The sequence below is a fragment of the Lissotriton helveticus genome, chromosome 8 (genome assembly GCF_964261635.1).
Source record: "Lissotriton helveticus chromosome 8, aLisHel1.1, whole genome shotgun sequence".
In the NCBI taxonomy this organism is placed as follows: Eukaryota; Metazoa; Chordata; class Amphibia; order Caudata; family Salamandridae; genus Lissotriton; species Lissotriton helveticus.
This window is the reverse complement of record NC_136069.1, coordinates 1299551630-1299575370: the sequence shown is the minus strand read 5'-3', so window position 1 is coordinate 1299575370 and position 23741 is coordinate 1299551630. Positions and strand designations below refer to the sequence as shown.

General features: G+C 44.2%; 1 protein-coding gene across 2 annotated transcripts in view; it reads right to left on the bottom strand.

The window, feature by feature from the left end:
* The window catches only part of OTC (ornithine transcarbamylase), a 248363-nt gene that overhangs the window by 7470 nt on the left and 217152 nt on the right, over positions 1-23741 (bottom strand). For both annotated transcript variants that reach the window (XM_078658269.1, XM_078658268.1), the window contains exons 7-8: positions 6058-6111; positions 5805-5954 (exon numbers count right to left, since the gene is read on the bottom strand). In XM_078658269.1, coding sequence (XP_078514395.1) covers positions 5805-5954; positions 6058-6111 — 204 coding nt within the window. The remainder of the gene's footprint in view (positions 1-5804; positions 5955-6057; positions 6112-23741) is intronic.

The window sequence follows — 23741 nt, the reverse complement described above, 5'->3', positions numbered from 1 at the left end:
AAAGGCACCCTTTATCCAGTTGTTATTTTTTCAAAAATACCCTGGTGGGAAACCCTCAACACACCCAAACTCTTCTTCCAATGGTTGGCTCTCTTGCTGTGCTTTGGTTCCCAGCCCTGAGCTGATGCAGAGTTGTTGAGTGTTTCTGCAAGTTTATGCTGGATGGATGTCTGTAGTACCAAGGCTTGTACATAGGTTATCCTCATAGAAGCAAGTGGATGCCGCCCATGAAAATATCCCAGTTTTTTGTTGCTGAAATTTAGAGAGGAAAAGGGTAGGCATCTATTGGTGAAAAAAAGCACAGGAAGCTGATACTATCTGTTTTTTGGAAGATTTAACATCTTGGATTTTTTGCAGTGGGGTGGGTCTTAGTAGTGTCAGTTAGAGGTAGGAGATGATGAGCCTATATTACACTGTGTTGGTGTCCCACTATTGGCAGAATTCACCTTCTCCACTTAATAAGCCTTTTGCAGGCAAATTGAGCTGAGCAAGAGCCTTGGAAAAAAAGGACAAACCCGGCACATAGTTGCCCCTGTCAGGAGCCCTGATGTGTGGGTCATCTATTCTGACTTGTATTGTACAACTCTCTAGCTCTCTCTCTCCTAATGATCGGTGGTTCCTGCTGCCCTGCTGTAGTGACCTGAAAAAGGCATCACGGGGGACCCATGTTGTGCACAGTCACACTGCAAGAGTCTGATGACCTTGCTGGCTGAAGAGTGAAGGCACAGAGTATGGTCTACCATCCTGGATCATGTAGACGCTGCTGTGAGTTCTGTTGCCTAGATCAGGCGCTTGCTAGGTCAGGGCGGAGATGCAGTGATGCTGCTGTTACCAAGAGGAAGAAACAGTGATGCAAAGGCTGGGAAGGGCTTATTTAATCCGCTGAAGTATGAAATGGAGGGGTAGGAGCAGTCCTGGCTCTAGGCTTTGGTAGGCCCCATTCTTCCTGATCCAGAGGGACCATAGGATAAAGAGCGGTTGAGGTCTTTTATGGGCCTGACAGAATGTTATGCAAAATTTGTACAATAACTATCGGATAAGATGGAATCATTACGTTTGATGTTGAGGAAAGGTCAAACATTTTTGTGGGAGCAAAAAGAAGAGTAATGCTTCAATCTCATCAAGAAAGAGATTTGTGAAGCAGGGATCCTCATACCTTTTGACATAGGTCATTAATCTATTGTTACTGTAGATGCTAGTGCGACAGGTGTGGGTGCCATATTATCGCAAAAACATTCCAGTGGTGAGAAAACTGTTGCATTTCCATCAAGAAGTTTAACAGATGCTGAGAAGAAATATTCTGTAATAGAGAGAGAGAGGCTATGGCTACTGCATGTGGTGTAGAATATTACAGAACATATTTATGGGACACAGAGGTTGCGTTACGTACAGATCGCAAACCCCTAATCCAGAATCTTTTTCGTGGTGGAGCTGGCATGTGTTCAGCCAGATTGGCTAGACTTGCTGCTAGGATTCAGGAATATCGTTATGTGCTAGAACACATACACGATTGGAGGAACACACAAGCTGATTGTTTGTCTCGGCTAAAAGTTGATCACAAAACTATGAGTGGATTGGCAAAGAGCCTGTAGTTTCTGTCCAAGATGTGGTTTTGGAGGGATCTGGTGCATTTACGCAGGAAGAATGGTGCTGTAAAAATAAATAACAATAATACTCAAAGAGGTCATACAGCTGTTGTTTTTTAGTAGAAATAGGGAGAGTTGTGTCCCAGTACCTGTCCGCCTCTATGCTAAAATACTTGAGGAAAGGACCGTGCGCGGTGATGTGGTTCTAATGACGGGTGCCAGATTTGTTACTCCTGTGGGGTTGAGAAGCAGACTCAAGTATGGTGCACAAGGTACATCTGGGACAAAATGTAACTGTGCCTTAAAGCTGGTCGGGATGATCAGGTAGCCACATGGGTGGTGAAGTGCAGTGTATGCAAGGAAGGGTAGAAGAGGCTTGAAGTGGTTTTGCAATCCTTTACTGGACACGTACAGGACCCTGGGGAAGCTTGGCACAGTCTTTGCATTCATTTTATTGGTCCCATGTCGGATGTGAATAGTGGGTGTAAGTTTCCTTTGGTGGCAGTGGATGTGTTCACGAGGTGGTCGAGTGTGATCTTCATGTGAGCAATCGCCACTGATGGGACCATCTGTGTATTGAGGAAAATGTTTTTGGAGGCGGCAGTACCATCCATCCTCATTACTGATAATGGGGCGCAACTGGTTTCTAGTGATATGAAGGAATTTCTCTTGAACATGGGCATTAGACATCACATGACATCCTTATACAAACCACTAGGAAATGATATGGCTGAGAGAGCCAACAGAATAGTCAAGGGGGTGATCCAAATGGCTGTGGTGCAGGACATGATGTCAGGAGAGCAGTTGAAGATTCGGTATGGGCGTACCACACTACAAAGCAGGAGATCACTGGCAATTTCCCTTTCGAACTGATGAGAGGGAGGGTTCCGAGTTCCAAAATGGTACCCTAATGGATGAAAGAGTGGGTAATGAATGGAGGTGTGGAAAGACATGAGTCCAAGGCATCTGGTATCAATGCCAAAAGTGCAGTGGAAAGAGGTGATTGGGTCAAGATCAAGTCTGAAAGGGTGATTAAAGGGTTGTCCAAGTTTAAAAACCCTTATTGAGTGGAGCATGTATACGTCTTGGAGAATGGTGAGTGGCGGAATAGACATAGAGTGACTTTGTACCAGAAGGGTGGATTTTGTGATAAAGAAACGATGGAGGATTGTAGTGCCTACATGATGATGAAAGATGGAGAGTTTTCCCTAGCAGAAAAGGGGATGGGTGATGCTCTGCCTTCTGGTTCAGGGAAGGTACTTACCTTCTAATTTAGGCGAATCAAGGGTGGTAAGTGCCAGGGGAAGAAGTAAAAAGGATTGAATACCCCCGGCATATTGTAAAGATTTTATGTATTGAATAGTGATGCTACCATCCACCTCATGGCTTGAGTTTTTGTACGCTTTGAAGGGTTATTTTGTTGCTTTGCAATTTTTTTGATGTTACTTATTTCTGTCTTATTTAAAATTGTTTTGTTTTTCAATGCATTTACCTTTTGCTCTGCAATGACATGTGGAATGAAAGGGAATGTGTTGAATATGGCTTATGTTTTATGGGCATGTGATGGGGCTTGTGCTTGTCTCGTGCTTTCAATGTAGTGAAATCCTTGCAATACAGGATTCCTCACAAATGTTGAGTGGCAGGGTTCTATGGTGGGAAGTTGAACACTGGCCAGCACAGGAGTGGCTGCTCTTGACCGTTGTTTTTGCAATACCTCCATTAACTTGCTGTCCAGTTTAAATCCTTCACAACATCTTCCCAACCAAAATGTTCCATATGACATCAAAAATAGTCTACTGGAGACCAAGACATCCCAATCTTATTATTTTTCATCTGCTGTTTATGTATGGCTTTTCCACATCTTCAGCAGGTGCCTTGGGTTGTGGACACCTGCCATCTTTGAACGACCCAAAGCATGCTCATACACTTTTGAGTTATAGCCCTTGAAGCAGGAGGTACCAGAGAATCCCTAGTGCAAAGAGACATTATTTGACAATTGATAGAAAGGAGAAGTTCCCCCAGCTGGGAGGAGTCATCCTGTACCATAACTAAATCACTGCTGCAATCTGTGGAAGGTCAAGTGAGAGGTTGTAGTGCCGTCTGGAGGATAGGGATGTCATGGTCTCATTGGGTACCCCTTACTTCCCTGACCGTAGTGGATCCTGGCATACAGAGAGAATTGTGTTGCAAAAATGTTGTATGACCCAGTTGGTCCTGGACACCTGCAGGAAAGGCATTCAACACAGCTAAAAACACTCCTCGGCAGCCCTATCAAGAGGTCCTGCTTTGGTATAAGAAATAATCCTTGGTCGCTAAGCAAATGTAAACAGAATAAACAGTGTGGACTGGCACGCTCAAGCTCTTGCAGAAATTTAGTCTGGCCAGTGTTTTAGCAAGTCCCTCTATCAAAAAGATAAAAACATGGCTGTTCATGCAATACCCTTAGGTTTTACTGTCTAATTCAGTATCTGGTTGTGCAGTGCTGGGAAGCCCAAGGGCAGCCATGCGCTCTATAAATCCTTCATTCATTCATTCATTCTATGTTGTAATTCTTAGATCTGGATACGTTGGATGTTTGTATGTCCAGCTGAAGTTTTTTTTAATTAAATATAGGTCTGGCTATTTTGCAGCTTGACTTCGTTAAAAAAACTATTTTATGTTATTCGTTTTGGGATTTGCTTAGATTATGATTTGCCCCTTCTAGGGAGAGACCTAATTTAAAGGAAGACTTCCTCTCTGTATTGTTTGTCCAAATGTTCTGTCAAAGCCTGTGGGCCTTTATTGTACATTTGTGCAAAAGCAGATTCAAGTCTGAATGTGTTTATGTTAACGAAAAGCCTGTAGTAAGAGGCTGTAGACCTGTAGTGGTGCATAATTTCTTAAGATTATTTGGTGGGTTTTTTGTCACAAAGAAAGTGGTAGATTACTGAAACAGAGGACGTTTGTGGGGTTATAGTTACCCCTTCTAAAAAATCCTTAGGTAAGTTGATATGCACCATGCTAATTCCTATTAAGCACCTAAGGAGGCATTCCTAATAATTTTTACCCAGTGTAATTTTGTATAATTTTTAAATATCTGTAGTAGTTAATTGGATGTGAATGCTACCCTATGCTAGGGATTTGTAAAGCGCATACTTATCCAACGGATCTCCCGGCGCTGAAAATCAAGTACGTCACAGAGGTTCAAGCAAGCCGCTCATTCAACAAGATACGTTTTGAGTAGTTTCCTAAATTTTGTTTCTTCCTCGGTCATCCTCATGGATAAAGACAGACAGTTCCAGAGCCTTGGTGCCAGGTAGGAGAACTGGATTACTTTATTTTTCGGTAGAGTGAGGAGTCTCTGATCTGCGGAGCATAATGATCATTTAGGGTTATAGGGAGTTAGCAGCCGCTGAATTAGAGGAGAGATTTTATTATAAATACCTGTGTGGGACATATAGAGATATTTAACTATGTTACTCTTGAGGACTGGCAGCCAATAAAACCCTGCAAAAGATGACGAAACAGATTGGCGCTTGGGAATCTTTAGGATAATGCGGGCTGCAGCATTCTGAACAATTTGAAGGCGCTTGATCACGAGAGCACTTGACCCGGGACTAAAATTGTTGGGTTTTTTTTAAAGTAAAAGCACTGGCTGGATATTGATGTACTGAGTGTCATGGTTGAGGGTTACTGAATTTCTAGCTCACAGCATGTCCTTGAGTCAGCCTTTAGATTTTTATGCCTCGTTATCCTAAGAGGCAAGTACTAAAAGGAGTATAAGATCCCTTCTATTAGGACCCGCAGCCCTGAGGACACAGACACCAGCGGTAAACACCCTCCCGTTGACAGGACAGGGAGACAGTAAGTACTTATTGTTCTGGGTCACGCTAACTAGACATCTCAACAATGATCATATAGCTAGAACTGTGTATGAGTTGTTATTACACCAGTGTAAGGCTCACATGGTTGAATCCCTGGATCATGCTGACCAGGATGGATGTGCTAAGAAATGACACATATCAGAATGGGAATGCCTCTGAAAAATACCTTGTAGATAGGACCAGGATGTGGCCGTGCTCCATTAGATGTTAGCAAATCCAGATGTACTGCTCATTGAAGCAATAATGATGATGATGAATCCATTTTTCACCCCAATGCACACAAAATGCTAACAACTTTAATGCATTCAAATAAGTCTGTCAATGGTATTAAATGATGCAAGTGTTGGCCTCTTACCTTCATTGTGATTTGGTAGCCACGAAAAGCTTTTAACCGCTTTTGTTTCTCCTCTTCTTGCCCCATGCTCACCCACGTGTCTGTCACTAAAACATTGGCACCACGTGCAGCTTCCATAGGGTCGTCTGTCAGGAGTAACTGAGTACCAGACTAAAAAAAATATCAAAAATATAAATATCACTTATTGGACAACATTCCTTTTCAAGCAAGCTCAAATAGGTGGTGTTCAAGCCTTAACACATTAGTGACATACCTCTTTGGATAACTGCTCTGCAGCTTTGGTAATGCTGGTATCTGGTTCAAAACCCTGTCAATGTAAATCAAAAAAATTATTTTTGCTGCAGTGTTTTGTACCAACAGCTTTAGCATGCATAAGTGAGACCCGAATAAATCAAAATGAGGTGTGATGCAAAAATCGAAGCATTCCAAGTTCGAATATCTGCCATTAGACTAAAAACAAAAATTAATGCTATGGTTACAGTTCATAAGCTTTTGAAATATAACATATATGTGACTTTGAACATTTATGAACTATCATATAAGTCTGGGTAGTGAAATCCGCTCTGCTCGCGGAGTTTGCGGGGTTTAACGCACTCCGCGTATGCGTTTTTCGTGGAGTTCCATTAAACTCCTCTCCAGGTGGTGGAGCGGAGTTATTTCCTCACTTGCGCATGTCAACATGAAGTTGGTGAGCAAGGAAAATACACTTTCTGGCGATATTATTCCTCGTTAACGATCATCAACGTGCTTGCGCTGTGCTGTTCGCGATGATTGCACAGTGCACACAAACACCCGGCACTGAAAATCACAGCAAACTGCATTTATCTAATGCACTCTGCCACTTGTGAAGCTCCGCGTAGCTCAGCAGAGGTTTTTTTGCACTTCGAGGAACTCCACAAACTCCGCCCAGGCTTACTGTCATACAATCTAATGGTACTTTTTTGTAATTCATGTGTTCCATAGCAGAATGCTACTCAGGGAAACACAAATATTGTATAGGTAAACAGAATCTTTAATACACAGTCAAAGATAGTAGTGTTCGGCTTGTTAGCAAAGATTCCCAATGTTTTACAGATAAGAACATTTTTATCGTAAAAAGCAATCATGCCTTGACAAGGATCAGTTTTGGTCATGTGGAATCAGAAATTCGAAACAAGGTCACTGATTTGTAATGCTAGCAAATAGACTACATTTGTTTATCTTTCCTCATTTCAAAACTATAAAGCTCAACTAGGTTGATCCTATTCTTCATTATTGCTCTACAAGTCTTTTGAATAAAAGGAGGTATCAAAATAACACCAAGCCAAGCCTGTACTTTAATCACTGTACTTTTTAACTATGACGGTATCCTTCATTTTTTGTCAGGTCTGCAAAAACGGCTGGGTACAGTAACACACACACACACTCACACGTTCCTTGCCATTTGAGGTCCCCAGTGATTGGATCTGGAACTTTGGCTTGTTATTGCTCCTGCTCGCCAGTAGGTGGCACCATCAGACTCCACAGCGACCTAATTTCCCCTCCTGAAGTGATGTCAAGGAGCAGTATATAGGTGCTACCCCTGTACACAGATGTCAGTTTGCAAAATAACATTCTGCACCTTTAGATGTAGAGCATCCATAACAGATTGAGAACCATGACAGAGTGAAACATTTAACTTGGAAAGTAATAAGTACCACTCTGCAAAATGCGGACGAGGGGTAGTGAGGAATCTTTGGTTAGATAGTGTATCCACTAGAAAGAGCACTACTGAAGGTAAGTAACTTGTTCTACTAATGGATACATCTAAGTGCACATTGGTCAGCTTTAGTATAGTTCTCAAACGGCTGAGGGTTTTCAGAGTAGATTGACCCCAGCAATTTCTGGAGGACTGAGCAATCAAAATAGCCATCCCAGGCAGAACTGAGGGGCATATTATCAAGGGGGGCGATAGGCAATTATCGCCAGTTTAGCAGCCGTTTTCGCCCGCTAAGCAGCGATAATTCTATCGCTCTATTAGCAAGCTGTCGCTAACTGATGTTAGAGACAGCTTTTAGGCGATAGCGAGCGGTTTGGGGCCCGCTTTGCATGTCAGTGATATTTATCGCTAATGGCATGCAAAGTGGGCGTACCAAACCTGTTAGCGACTGAAAGCAGTCGCTAACGTTGCTATCGCCTATTAGCAAGGCAGGCGTAGCGATGGAAATATTCCTGCTATCGCCAAAAACCAACGACTGCTCAGACCAGTTCTTAGCAATGTTATCCAATGGGAGGTGGATAACATGGCTAAGAGCATTTCGTCGCTAATGCGTGAATATCGCTGTATTCTCAGCGATATTCACGCATTTCGCCGCTATCGCTGGATATTTTAGCACAATGGAGAAAAACGTTGCTAATAGCATGTTTTCTCCGCTAACATATCCAGCGATAGGCAGCGATAAAAAAATCGTCGCTAAGCCTATTTAGCGATAAATATCGCTACTTGTTGGTAATATGCCCCCGAGTTCCGAGGCAGTAATGCCTGGGGAAGATGTGGATGGAAGCCCCTGTAGGTGCATGGCAGATGACCCGCAGTGGGACACTGCTAGCCAAGGCTGTAAAGGCAGTCTTAGTCCTGGAAGAATAAGTCTGAAAATGGTCAGCAGCCTCCTTCTTGGTCAATGCATAGCACATATGCAAAGGATAACCCACCTGGATAAGATCGACTTCAGAGCTGCCCTTTGCAAAAGAAAACCCACACAGAAAGTTGGACATCCACTTGATGCTCCTTAGTTCGATCAATATAAAAATAAAGGTTCTTATGGAGTTCAACCAGTGATGGCTCTCCTCATTAGAGGGACAAGCTGAGAGAAGACACATTTAAACATTTAAGCATGATGGACTGCTCCACATGTAAAGTTAGATTACATTTGGCAGAAATGATGCCGGAATCCAAAGTACCTGGTTGTCATGAAAGAAGGAGCTATATAGTGAATGCAATGACATCGCTTGGAGTTCATTGACACAGTGTGCAGAAGTAATTGCAGTGAGGGTGAGTTTTAGAGGTTATGGACCTGAAAGAACAGCTGTGCATAGGTTTGAAAGGAGTGTACACTAAGAAGGTAAGAACCAAATTATGGTCTCACTGCAGCCTAAAAAAATGCAGAAGGAAACATATATGTAAGCCCTTTCAAAAACGCATCACAACTGATGACTCAAAAAGGAGAGATGATCTAGCAAATGTGGAAAGGCTACAAATTCGGACAAATAACCGTTAATGTGCCTACAGCCACGCTTTGCCAAATCTAAGACGGTACAAAAAGAAACAGAAAGTTTAGCCTGCAATAAATCAATGTTTCCATCCTCACCAGTGGGGCAGGCGGTCTGCGAGGGGACACTAGGTACTTCCACTGTGTGCGATCTTTGACGAAAGTGTGACTAAAAGACGCATTACTGGCATTAACCGCATGACACTTGGAATCTGAAATCAGAGGGAAACCTCTCTGGACAGAAGATTGAGAAAGGTGAGAGCACTAGGCCTCACAAGTGTGCATGGATCGGGTGCATATATGAGCAGGGATACACATAATAAAGTCCTAACGAATGCCCCAGTCCCGATTGGGCTCTTGGAGTGGATCAAAACATGTTGGCACAGGGGGTCCAATTGAATGATTATATTCAATAAAACCCCACACTACTTTTGATTTTATCCATACTCCAGGTACCCTAAAAATAAAGAAAAATCTTTGGGTATACCTGGAGGTATTTTTAACAAATCACTCTTCTGGATCCCAGCGTGCCCAGTTTGACTTTATCTAAGAGCTCCCATTTTATCTGTGGTTGAGTCAGCCCTGGTGGTATTATCTTACCAGGTTGTGGTCAGGCGCCAATGATGAAGCAAGACACGATAAGGCAGTGCGGCATCTAATCCAATATCTTTGGATATCGCAGAGGTTGTGAACAAATATCCTTAAATAGAGTGCGACCCTATCCTTTAAAATTATAAGTGGCTATTGTGTGTAACTATTGTAGCTGGGAGAGTGCAACTGATTTGATTGTCTCTCGTTCTCTGGTGTGAAACCCGTTTCAGAGAGTTGCACCATGAGGTAGTAGGCTTTACTCAGCTTACTAAACAGGCCAAGTCAGACATACCAGAGTCAAGCTTGGCTCTCCGACAAGTCTAGCTCTATAGGCTGTGTCGCTGAAAAGTTAGTAGGGGCATGTCAGTAGAAAATGCTAAATGCACCTACACTGCTGAGTTAATAATGGATAGGTGCGTATTGCTTTTCCTTGAGCATCTGTGCTTCCCGCATCTTTACTGGCTGCAAGAAATGCAAATTGGTTGGCATTTTGGTACCACTAATGACAAGATTGATAGGGTATCTGCAAGGAGGAGGGTTATAATATGCGCACCACTGAAGTCCATAGGGCTGCACTGGTGCTCAGCTGTCAGGACGGTGAATATAAATGCTTCACTCTGTCAGCCTCAGCAATAACAGTCGTAGCAGTACCTGCATTGCTGAACATACCACTGAAGCAGCCCTGTTGTCTGTATGAGTACCGGTACTGTCCTCAACAGAGGAAAAGATCCGGTACTCAAAAGGAGAAAATTATAAAGTTCTGGTACTCAGTACCAGTAAGTACTAGCCCATTTATAGCATTGGTCATCACACCAGGCCACATATTTTGCCCAACACCCAGAGCAGTTTTGGGAGGCTAGCAAACATGAAGACATCCACTACTTCTTCAGGCAGGCTCAATCCACTCAGCTGGTTCTGCTCAGTCTCCACATATGAGGGTGTATTTTGCAGATGTTTGGGTGTGGGACTCTGCCCAGTTGTTCGGAGGGTAGGTCATACTAAAGAGGTAGGCAGAGTGTGGGGCGGACAGTCATACTCAGTTGATTGGAGTACTAGACACTCTTATCCAATCCAGTTTTATCATGATGAGATGAGCCTGTTTCCTCCTGACCTTCTCATAAAACGAGAGAAGCAACATCAGTGGTGGGAACCTGCAGAGGAGACCGCAGTCTCACGATAGGCAAAATACATATCCCAGGCAAACCTAAGCACAAACTCTAAAGAGCAAACAACTTAACAATGATTGATTTTGGAGGTGATAAAAAGTTCTATCAAAGGCACACTCCACTGGGTAAAAATACCTTAAATCACCTGCAATGGCAGACTACTCATGTTCAGCTAAATAGAGCCTGCTGAACTCATCTACCATGCCATTCAGGGAACCCGCCAGATGGATGACTGAATTTCCCTGAAGGGACAGGTAGCACCACATTGCTTCTTAGCACAGCTCACATGACACCACACTGACCTGTTTGTTGTAGTACAACATAAAAGGTTGTGTTGTTTATCAGAAATTGCGCAGGACTGCCCTTCATGGATGACAGAAAGTTTTGGGAACGAGCTGGATGGCACACATCTCCAGAAGATTGATGTGGTTCTTCTGCCCCAGAGAAGCCCATAGGGCCCTAATCTCCACCTCGTTCAGGTGGACCCCCCATCCCAGAGCAGACGCACCCATCTCCATCCTTTGGTCTGGATGGGATAGGAAGAAAGGCCTACCACAAGTCATCAGGTTTGAATACTTCCTCCATCAATGGAGGTCCAGAGCCATTTTGGCGGTTAGTGCCTAAGAGGCACCCCCAGTGCTGAACCTTTTGCAGGCAAAGGTTCCACTGCAAAGTCCACATATGCCAATGGGCATGAGGAAGCAGCAGAATGATGGAGGAAACTATCATTTACTAGAGTGGCCAGAGCTAGAACAGGTGCCCAAGGCATCATTGGTCCAAACCTCATTGATGAAAAGGACATTGAGAAGGCACATACACCCATTCAGTTTCTGGATTGGGGTTAGAACCTGTGATTTGGAGGCTAAGGGACAGGTATGATGAACAGCAGTCAAATCAAGGAGGCACTATTTACTTTAGATACAGCCTTTAAAAGGGTATTAGGGGTATCAGATTTAAAGTTATCTCATAGTTACTTTCCAGAGAAAGTGCTGCTGGAGGTGGTGTGTTAAGGGTAGAAGGTCTCATTTCATTAAAATTCATACAGCACCCCCAAAAAGTAACTAGGGCAGCTCGGGACCAAATGAGAAATACAAAAGCCTTCAGAGCACAACATATGTGCGTGTAACATAATGGAGACAAACTAGAATTATGGTATATAGAATTCGGAAGTGGGGAGGTTGTCTCTCTCAAACATGGGAAGAATACTTAGAGAAGAGGCTTCTTGTGATTGGAATAAAAGCCTGACAAAAATAAAAAAAAGGTAATGGTAGAAGCCTGGAAATAATCTCAGCCACTGGCAATTACTCGGACTGCATTACAAATCATAGGCCCTGTCCCAAGTCTGATTTACATATTGTTGGGTCATAGAGCTCCATCTGCCCCCTAGCAGAACTGGCTTTAGCGCTGGTGGTGCCCGGTGCAACAATCTTTGTTGGCGCCTCTCCATGACCTTCTTCTCCACAGAGTCCCTCGCTAACACCCTCCAAGCATGCCCCTCAGCACTCCATAGCCCCTCCATCACAGGTATTTAATGTATTTTTTAGCGATACTCATATTAGAATGGGGTGTCAGAACAATTTACAACACACACACATGAAGCAGAAGCAATGAGTCATACATGTGTAAAGCTGCCCATAGGAAGTGTTACAAAAGACAATGAGGATAACAAAGTGTAGGAGTCACATGCCATCCATACTGGTAGGCAGTATATATTAGGAGTGCTTGGTCTAGAGCAGAGGTCTTCAAACTGTGGGGCTCACCCCTCTAGGGGTCTGTGGCTGCATTCCAAGGGGGGTGCAAATGTCTCAGTATAGACTTGTAAATCTTGTAAATGAAGATGACCTAGAAGCATGAACTTGTTTGTTTGTTCAGTTTCCAGGCTTTCTTCAATAACCAGTGCGGGCGTTTCCGTGTGCGGGCGGGACCGCGTCGGCCAACGGACATGCGCAGTGCTACGAAGGTAGTGCTCGCCACGACCGCTGGCTGACGCACGCAGTGAACAGGTTAACATGCTGCCAAAGGGCATACAAAAGCAGGAGAATGGTGAATGTAAGTGCCATGGGGCAGAGGTCAGTCAGTGTGGTGGCAGGGTCAATTATCAGCATAAAAAGAATTTTTTTTTTGCATTGGATAGTTTCCCAAAATAACGCTAAGTTTTGCTACATGCTGCCTAGCATTACTATGCATCAAGGGCACGATGTTCCATGGGTAGTGCATGGGTGTTTTTACAAAAGAGGCATAAGGGCTCCTATTCCTTGCTGCCATTAGAGCAGAGGGAACCCTTGCTGCAGAGGAGAAAACACGTGGGACCTATTCATTTTCTGAAAGAGATAGAGAGCCTGTGTCAAGACTGGAGGGCGAGGGTATCACAACTCCCCAATTTTGGGGAGCCGCATTTGTTGGTCAATTTCTGTTTTTGTTTCAAACATTTACTCTTTTATATGTCTCAAATTACTGTGGATTATGATGAGCAACAGAAAAGGTACCCCTGAAATGGTCTCACTAGCCCAAACCCCCTGCACTCAACCCTGCCCCTCAAGCTCTTCCAGTCCTTGCCATAAAGTTTTCAGGGGGGCTAGTCTTCAAATATTTAACTTATGGGGGCTCAGTGCAACAAGGTTTGGGGACCTCTGGTCTAGAGAAACAAAAACTCAGATATTAATACGTAACATAGTGGTTGGGGTTGGCTTTACTTATAAAAATGTATATAGACCCAAGCTAACCCTTTTTAGCAACATTAAGATACTGAAAGACTATGGGAAAATAACCTAATATTCTAACCTATAGCTCTTTGATGACAGTTCACAGCTCACTGTGCTATATTATGATTGTAACTTATGAGGTGCAAGTATCAAAAGGATGTCTGTGACAAAAGCAGGAACCCACAGAGCTAACCACATAAAATACAGTTCTGTAGTTTGCATAATACACATTCTAACCATCTGCCCTATGTTATGATGAGTCAAAACTTCCAGTAGACAAAACACCAATCTCTGTCCAGCAGGAACATTATTCACCAAGGTTATCTTGACATTTTTATTTTTGACTGAAAATGAACTCACTAAGATATTTCAAAACACAATGCCCACACTCAAGCTCTGTGCCCGGAAAGGTGGCACCAGTCGCACCCCCCTAAAGCTGACTCTGACTCTGTCTCCAAGACCCTCAATGGTCCAGGCAACAGATAAGAAGTTCAGCATCCAACCCGTGCACTATTTTTTGCCTGCTCCAAACAAACACGCACACATTCTCTCTCTCTCTCTCTCTCTCTCTCTCTCTCTCTCTCTCTCTCTCTCTCTCTCTCTCTCTCTCTCTCTCTCTTTCTCTTTCTCTCTCTCTCTCTCTCTCTCTCTCTCTTTCTCTCTCTTATATCCAGGTAGTGTTTTAATGCAGATTTTCAACTAATTTGCCATTTATTAGTAGTGTGTGTCTATATATATATATGGGCTTTCAATGTAAATAAGGACTGCAAGTACCAGCACCCACCAGGGCAGCATAACCACGCCCACTTGGGCTTGAATGATGTAATAAAAGCAGGTCTCTTACACCAGTCACTGTTTGCCTTATTCAGCGCATGGCTTGTGATCAAGGAATGGTTTCCGAAACGCGTAGAGCCAAAGCAAGAAGAAAAGCGGCATTTTGAAGGGGCTGCAATCTCGACTTTAAGAGACATCTGGCTTTCAGAGTGGGCCTCCTCATATCGGGCAAACTGTTGTTTGGATGTTTTTGCGGCCATGCCTGGGTCGCGAGGAGGAACCGCCGCTCGTGTGCGGCCCTGGGATGTCTGAAAGTTCGGGCACGCAATGCAGGACTGTTAGCTTGTCTAAAAGTGCGAGATTCGAACTGGCAGCGCACTTTATGAAGCCCTTTTTACCCACTGAGGAACTTATTGCTGTGATAAGGCACACGGTGACACCCACTGGGGCTTTCAATGTAAGTAAGGACTGCAAGTACCAGCACCCACCAGGGCAGCATAACCACGCCCACTTGGGCTTGAATGATGTAATAAAAGCAGGTCTCTTACACCAGTCACTGTTTGCCTTATTCAGCGCATGGCTTGTGATCAAGGAATGGTTTCCGAAACGCGTAGAGCCAAAGCAAGAAGAAAAGCGGCATTTTGAAGGGGCTGCAATCTCGACTTTAAGAGACATCTGGCTTTCAGAGTGGGCCTCCTCATATCGGGCAAACTGTTGTTTGGATATATATATATATATATATATATATATATATATATATATATATATATATTCACTGAAAAAACCATAGGTTATAGACCATATATAGTTAGGAATTAGCATTTACAAAACCTTGAAAATTCACTGAAAAAACCATAGGTTATAGACCATATATAGTTAGGAATTAGCATTTAAAAAACCTTATTTTACTCACACAAAACCATTGAAATTCCATATATAGTTAGTTGCACTAACTATATATCGCGCACCTGCAATCCACTGCTGATGATGTCACATATTACATCATTCATGACATGGTCAGTGACATCACTGATGACATCACTGATGACATCTCAAATGACATCACTGATGACATCACTGATGACATCTCATTTGACATCAATGACCACATCACTGATGATATCATTCATGTGACAATACAATGCATCTCCTCACATTTTAATATAACCTCTGTTTCACCCAGTGTTAAATACAGAATATAATTTTTGAAACCATTGACACACCAATACTAGTTACTACATACGCACTCACTGATTCCTACGTCTACACACACCTTCACTCATTCACCCATACTATCATTCATACATACAATCACTCATCTTTACAACACTATCATATGCACTCATACACCTATACAGACACTCACAGTCTGCCACTCATCCATGGAGTTACTCACACACCTAGTCAGTCCTGTAAAGAATCAATGACACTTCCATTTTCTTGTCTATACAGTTAAACATAGAGCACCTTACATTTTCAAACATATACTAACACATACTTACCTTGTTATACAATCATTGATACAAGTACACATTGATCTGCACAGAGTCACACACCTCCCAGCCAGCCACACACACACTCAGTCTCCCATACAAATACTTGGACAATCAATCAGTAACCCATATAGTTAATCATATAGCTACTGATCAAAACATGCAGCAGTTTACAGAACAACAGACATAATGATGCACAAATTAAGACACTTTAGTCACTAACCCATGCACTCAGTGAGACACATTTAATCACTCACTCATGCATTCAGTCATGCACCTACTAAATCCTTTGTCCAGACACTTATACTTCCACTCATTCTTCAATATGTAAGACACATTTTAACTTTACAGAAACATACAGTCACTGGATGTTGTCATCAGTGATGTCATCAGTGATGTCATTTGAGATGTCATCAGTGATGTCATCAGTGATGTCACTGACCATGTCATGAATGATGTAATATGTGACATCATCAGCAGTGGATTGCAGGTGCGCGATATATAGTTAGTGCAACTAACTATATATGGAATTTCAATGGTTTTGTGTGAGTAAAATAAGGTTTTTTAAATGCTAATTCCTAACTATATATGGTCTATAACCTATGGTTTTTTCAGTGAATTTTCAAGGTTTTGTAAATGCTAATTCCTAACTATATATGGTCTATAACCTATGGTTTTTTCAGTGAATTTCAATGGTTTTTTAATAGCAAATATCATAAGCTGTCGAATGTCAAGTACGTGGTAAGTGAAAACATTTTCGTGTTTATGCACACTGATCTGCTTTGAATGGTGCCCCCCCCCCTCATTTCTATTAGGAGTACTCTCTCTTTGCAGATAGTGAAAGGTAGTTAACGCAGGTCTTTGCCCCCATTGTAATCCGTCGTGCCTGCTTCTCTCTCCATTTGATTCATTGTTATCCAAGTATTTACTGTTTTAGAATTAGTTCTCTTTGGTTCATTCTCTATTTACAAACAAACACAGAGTCGCAATACTCTGTTTAGTCTTTGCAGATAACGAAAAATCGTGTAAAAAAAAAGAAAAGGAATCGAGCAAAATCAGTAGGCCACTAATGGGATCTCTTTTTGACCTCGCTAAAATAGAAACATTAGGAACAACCCCTCATGACAAATACAAAACTAGTGAGATGAACTGAACTCCACACAATGATGGCTGCAAAACAGCTCTGCTCCGCCACCCACCCCGCCCAAAATAACGATAAAGAACGGCTGCCATGATTGGTTGCGGAATGACCACGACGGAGCTACGAAATGGTGCTGCTCTCATGCTAACCCCAGCTTCAGTCTGAAACATCCAGAAACACTGTAGACTACCAATTCGATCAGTTCCGGTAGCGCCCCAATGTAACCCGGTAGAGAAGAACTAGCCCTCCCCTCTTTGACTGATGGTTCTTGTTGCCTGTCCCTTCTGTTGTCATTTAACAGAACTATTTAGCCTGCTGAAAGGGGTTGTGTTCCGACCGCTGGTTGGTGGAGACATTTTGACTATATTCTGTACCTGCGTTGTCGCGTAATGCGTCATATGACGCGCCGCGTTAGCGCATCCGGAAGTCATCCGGGGCGCGCAGCGCGTAACGTAAGCATAACAAGTCATGTGACTTGTTAATAAAACTTTTCATTGGTTCATTTTACTTTTCTTATTGTAATGATGAAAGGCTTGGTCATATGACCTAAAAATTACGCTTTTCATTACTTCCGAACATTATTTTTTCTTAAATATATGTTATAATGTTCCAGGCTAATGTACTTTCCCGGAAATTTTACAACTGTCCTGCAAGTAAAATATATTCTTTTTTCGAGAAAAAGAGCGTTTCTTCGTCCCATGACGGAGCCGTTGAGCAAAAGAGGGTCGACCTGCTGTCTTAGTCGCCGATACGCCTGAATATGAGATTCTTATCGATCACTTTATGTTGCAGGAATAGAAAACACAACAGCCCTTGACCATTTATCTTTACTGCGTTCCTTCGTATTATACCTTTTACCCTTCATGTAATTGGTCTGCTTTATTTCACTTGCCTTTTAATGATTCTAAAACAGTGACTATTATTAAAAACTTTACCAATGTATATACTACTACCATGTTTTCTTTTAAAAACCTTTATTGTGAAAATTTCATTATACAAATACGAGCCTATAACCACGTGGGCCGGCCACGGAGCAAACTGTAATCGTATATGATAAATAGACATTTACACTGTAGAGGAACGTAACGGGCGGGCCATTAGGTTGCAAGAACTAAGGTGTCTAACAGTTACGGAATCGGTGGACGTACATTTTATAATTAAAATACGACAGGGCCAGTTACAATAAAATTATCTAGATATACATTTGCGGGCAAGTACCATGGGTGACGTTAATTCGAACTTTCAACAGTACAGTAATCAATAACACATCAGAACTTAATATCAATAGGGATGTCGAAATATTCAATCAATTCTCGTCCCCGCCCGCCATGTGCTTCAAAACTGCATACGTATCTCGTGATTTCAAGGTTCTGCAACCAGTACACAACAAGGAGTTACGAGTCCCATTTATTCTGGCGCCATTTTGGGCGAGGACGGGCAGGTCCAGGATATAGTCAAAATGTCTCTACCAACCATCGACTATGATGATGTTCATATGCTGTATTTATTAGAGTAACACTCAGATGTCCACATGAAATAAATTTGCCACAATCTAAACATGTCATTTTAATCTTCCCAAAGTTCTTCTAAATATTTGGGACCGTTTCCCTTGCCTCTGAAGCTCTCAGTGCCACTTCTTTGATGAATGTACTAGCAGGTCAGGGGTTCTCCTCCAAATCTCTCTTTTATGCAGCACTATAATTAATTGGTGCCACCTCTCCATATGACAATGCATGGTATAGTTACCACAACTATATTTTTTTTCGGTTCCTCTAGAGAGTTCATCGTGGCAGATGAAGCGTGTAACGTACCGGGCATTTACCTTTTTTTGCATGTACAGGAAAGGAAAAAAAAATCGAGCGTCCGAGTTCTAAGGTGTCCCAGGGCCATTTTAGTGGACCAGGCCCAAATCCAAAGAACAGGCCGCCATTTTGAGAGTCCTGTTGCAGCCGCCTGTCGCTGTAGCATCAAGAGCAGCCGAAACTCAGCTGAATGGCAACTGAAACGGTAAAGGGGCGCCCCACTACAGCAGACGAGCCAGGCCCAAATCCAAAGAACTGCTATCTCACAGGCTAATGGGGCGACCCACGCCGAGTTTCAGCATTGTAGGATGACCACACAAGTACAGCAACTTGCTAGACATCACCTCGGTGCCATCCGGATCTCGGCGCCCCACTGCAGATGAAGTGCCTCTCAACTATGAAACCACCACGGTGACATCCGGATCTTGGCGCGTTGTGCTGCCTTCGGCCTATTCGCACATCGGTCCGCTACTGACGCCATCTCACAGGCTAATGGGGCGACCCACGCCGAGTTTCAGCATTGTAGGATGACCACACCAGTACAGCAACTTGCTAGACATCACCTCGGTGCCATCCGGATCTCGGCGCCCCACTGCAGATGAAGTGCCTCTCAACTATGAAACCACCACGGTGACATCCGGATCTTGGCGCGTTGTGCTGCCTTCGGCCTATTCGCACATCGGTCCGCTACTGACGCCATCTCACAGGCTAATGGGGCGACCCACGCCGAGTTTCAGCATTGTAGGATGACCACACCAGTACAGCAACTTGCTAGACATCACCTCGGTGCCATCCGGATCTCGGCGCCCCACTGCAGATGAAGTGCCTCTCAACTATGAAACCACCACGGTGACATCCGGATCTTGGCGCGTTGTGCTGCCTTCGGCCTATTCGCACATCGGTCCGCTACTGACGCCATCTCACAGGCTAATGGGGTGACCCACGCCGAGTTTCAGCATTGTAGGATGACCACACCAACTTGCTAGACATCACCTCAGTGCCATCCGAATCTTGGCATCTCAACGCCTAGTGGTATCTTCCATACAAAAAATATTGTTACGCTGCCTTTGGCCCCATTCGCACATCAGTCCGCAACTTAGACATCACCTCGGTGCCATCCGGATCTTGGCATCTCAGCGCCTTGTGGTGTCAGTCAGAAAATATTGTTGTGCTGCCTTCGGCCTATTCGCACATCGGTCCGCTACTGACGCCATCTCACAGGCCAACGGGGCGCCCCACGCCGACTTTCAGCATTGTAGGATGGCCACACCAGTACCACAACTTGCAAGACACCACCTCGGTGCCATCCGGATCTTGGCATCTCAGCGCCTTGTGGTCTCTTCTACACCGGAAATATAGTAGAAAATATTGTTGCGCTGCCTTTGGCCCCATTCACACATCAGTCCGCTACTGACACCATCTCACAGGCCAACGGGGCGCCCCACGCCGACTTTCAACATTGTAGGATGGCCACAGAAGTGCGACAACTTACTAGACACCACCTCGGTGCCATCCGGATCTTGGCGCGTTGTGCTGCCTTCGGCCTATTCGCACATCGGTCCGCTACTGACGCAAACTCACAGGCCAACGGGGCGCCCCACGCCGACTTTCAGCATTGTAGGATGGCCACACCAGTGCGGCAACTTCCTACACACCACCTCGGTGCCATCCGGATCTTGGCGCGTAGTGAAGCTGCAGCAGCTGCAAATAAGCTTCAGACAGTGTTACAACCGCTGCTCAGAACTCTCAACTATGACACCACCTCGATGCCATCCGGATCTTGGCGCGTTGTATTGCCTTCGGCCTATTCGCACATCGGTCCGCTACTGACGCCGCCTCACGTGCCAACGTATTTTCTCCGCATTTTATACCCTATGCCGCATAACAGGTCATGTGACTTGTTTATAAAACTTTTCATTGGTTCATTTTACTTTTGGTTTCCTAATGATGGAAGGCTTGATCATATGACCTAAAAACAACACTTTTCATTGGATGAAAACTTTTTTTTTCCCCCAAACGATGAAAGCCCCACCTTGTTTCTGGATGTTTCAGACTGAAGCTGGCGTCACCATGAGAGCACCACCATCTCGTAGGTCCGTCGTGGTCATTCCGCGAGCAATCATGGCAGCCGCTCCCCACCAGAAGCCTGCAGGAGTCGGGGCCCCCAAAACTTTTGATGAATTCTCAAGGCGGAGGGGACGCTTTCGAGAATGGGGTCCAAGACCTAGCAGACAAGCGTCCGATTTCCAAGGTGTCCCAGGGCCATTTCAGTGGACCAGGCCCAAAAAGGAAACAGCCTGCCGCCATTTTGAGAGTCCTGTGACAGCCGCCTATCGCTGCACCGCAAGAGTGGGCGCAACTCAGCTGAATGGCGGATTTTGACACAGTGGACCAAAAGCGGACGGAATGGCAACTGAAACGGTAAAGGGGCGCCCCACTACAACAGACGAGACTCCACCTGGAGAGGCCCGTTCACGCCGCCTCCCCCGGGGCGCCCCACGCCGTTATTCGGAGCAGCATTGTAGGATACCAAAACCAGTGCGGCAACTTACTGGACATCACCTTGGTGCCATCGTTCTGCTGCCTTGGAACTATTCGCACAACAGTTTGCTACTGATGACCCACCCCCCGCGACGCCCCACGCCGTTATTTGCTGGGTGGCAACTTACTAGACATCACTTTTGTGTCATCTAGATTTCGGCGCGTTCTGCTGCCTTGGAACTATTCGCACAACAGTTTGCTACTGATCACCCACCCCCCGCGACGCCCCACGCCGGAAATCTGGACGTTGTGCTGCGTTGGGACTATTCGCACAGCCGACCGCTACTTCGTTGTTTTTCTCTAAAAATGTTTATATGTTATTACTATTTTTGTTTTCTTGTATATATTTATAAATTATTAAAGTTTTATAATCTTACTACTTTGTCGGAGTGCTATATATTTTTAATGTGACACATAATTGTAAAAACTTTCATGTACAAAGAGTCATCCCTGGAATCTTCCGCTTCACGCTCGGTCCCCTCCCCAATCACAATACAGAATGGTTTTCAGATAATAGCAACGCTTCTGCTGTGACGGATCTCATCGAGTGTGGGCCTTGATCTACTATAACTCCTTTGAAGACGGGTGATTCTTTACAGCTGTGGCCATAAACTACATCTGCAGGGCTAGCTGATAGCCTAGGACCGGCCTGGACAATCGGACACAGAGGAAAAGGAGTGTCAGAGGGTGCGGTAGTGAATAGGGCGAAAGGGAGGTGTCGGGCGGGCACAGGGTGTGATTCTCAGGGAAGAACAGCGCAGATGGGGGGAGGTTTATTACCCATGCATAAAACAGAGAGCGGGGGTGACCACTGCCTGGGGGAGATGCTTGCGAGGGTGGGGAGCCATGCTAAGGATCGACAGCGTTCACAGAGTGGATCTGGTCAAGGCATCTAAAATGGCTGCCGTGCACGACAAAAGTGTGGCATTTGAAAAAAGACAAGATGGCGCACACAATGTTTTTCAACAATTCCTGATTTCCTTCGAATCGAACGTTAACAGACGTTGGGGCATATTACCAAGGTTAAGCGATATTTATCCCTAACGATGCTTAGCAACGATTTTTTTACCGTCAGAAATTATCGCAGATAAACCTTGCTATTATCAAGGTTTATCGCAAATACGATAAAAAACGAGCGCAATGCATTAATGTCGCTGAAAACTCCGCGATATTCATGCATTACCGAGCTAATGCTCTTAGCCATGTTATCCACCTCCCATTGGATAACATGGCTAAGAACTGCTCAGGGCAGCTGTTACTTTTTGGAGATATTCGCGCTTATCTCGAATATTTCCAAAAGTTGATAATAGGAGATAGCGATGTTAGCGACTGTTTCCAGTCGCTAACATCTTGGCATGCCCACTTTGCATGTCATTAGTGATAAATATCACTCACATGCAAAGTGGGACCCAAGATGGTCGCTATCTCCTACTAGCCGTCGCTAACTGGTGTTAGCAACAGCTAGGTAATACACATATAATTTTATCTCCGCGAAGCGGAGCGCTGTTACAGATATATATCTTGTTTTTGAACGTTAATTTCTCAAAATGCACTGAAGCACATATATTGAGACATAGCAAAGGCACATCGGGCTACCAGTCCCTAATATTTTACCAAGTTTCGTGCAAATCCATTCAGCCGTTCGATTATTATTATTATTATTTTTTTTTGCCCCGCGGGGCCCTTTTAAAACCTCCACATCAAACCTAGGGGGTCAGCGAGGATCTACTATGCCCCCTTATGGTCATCAGCCATTCGATTATTATTATTATTTTTTTTTTTGCCCCGCGGGGCCCTTTTAAAACCTCCACATCAAACCTAGGGGGTCAGCGAGGATCTACTATGCCCCCTTATGGTCATTTGCCCCTTCGCTTTGGCCTCCTCTTGTCTCTCGATCCTACCGAGAGACAAGATGGCGGCCGCTACGTACTGTTTGGAATGTTTACAGACACCGGAGAGCCAATCAGCTTCGCTTCGCAAAGCTCCGTAACGCGAAAAGTACGCGAAGCGGTGCGCTGTTACAGATATATATCTTTTTTTGAACGTTAATTTCTCAAAATCCACTGAAGCACATATATTGAGACCTAGCAAAGGCACATCGGTCTACCAGTCCCTACAATTTTGCCAAGTTTCGTGCAAATCCATTCAGCCGTTCGATTATTATTATTATTATTTTTTTTTGCCCCGCGGGGCCCTTTTAAAACCTCCACATCAAACCTAGGGGGTCAGCGAGGATCTACTATGCCCCCTTATAGTTATTTCCCCCTTTGTTTTGACCTCCTCTTGTCTCTCGATCCTACCGAGAGACAAGATGGCGGCCGCTACGGACTGTTTGGAATGTTGACAGACGCCGGAGAACCAATCAGCTTCGCTTCACAAAGCTCCGTTGCGCGAAAAGTCCGCGAACCAGAGCGCTAACCGGTCCGCTGTTACAGATATATATCTTTTTTTAAACGTTAATTTCTCAAAATCCACTGGAGCACATATATTGAGACCTACA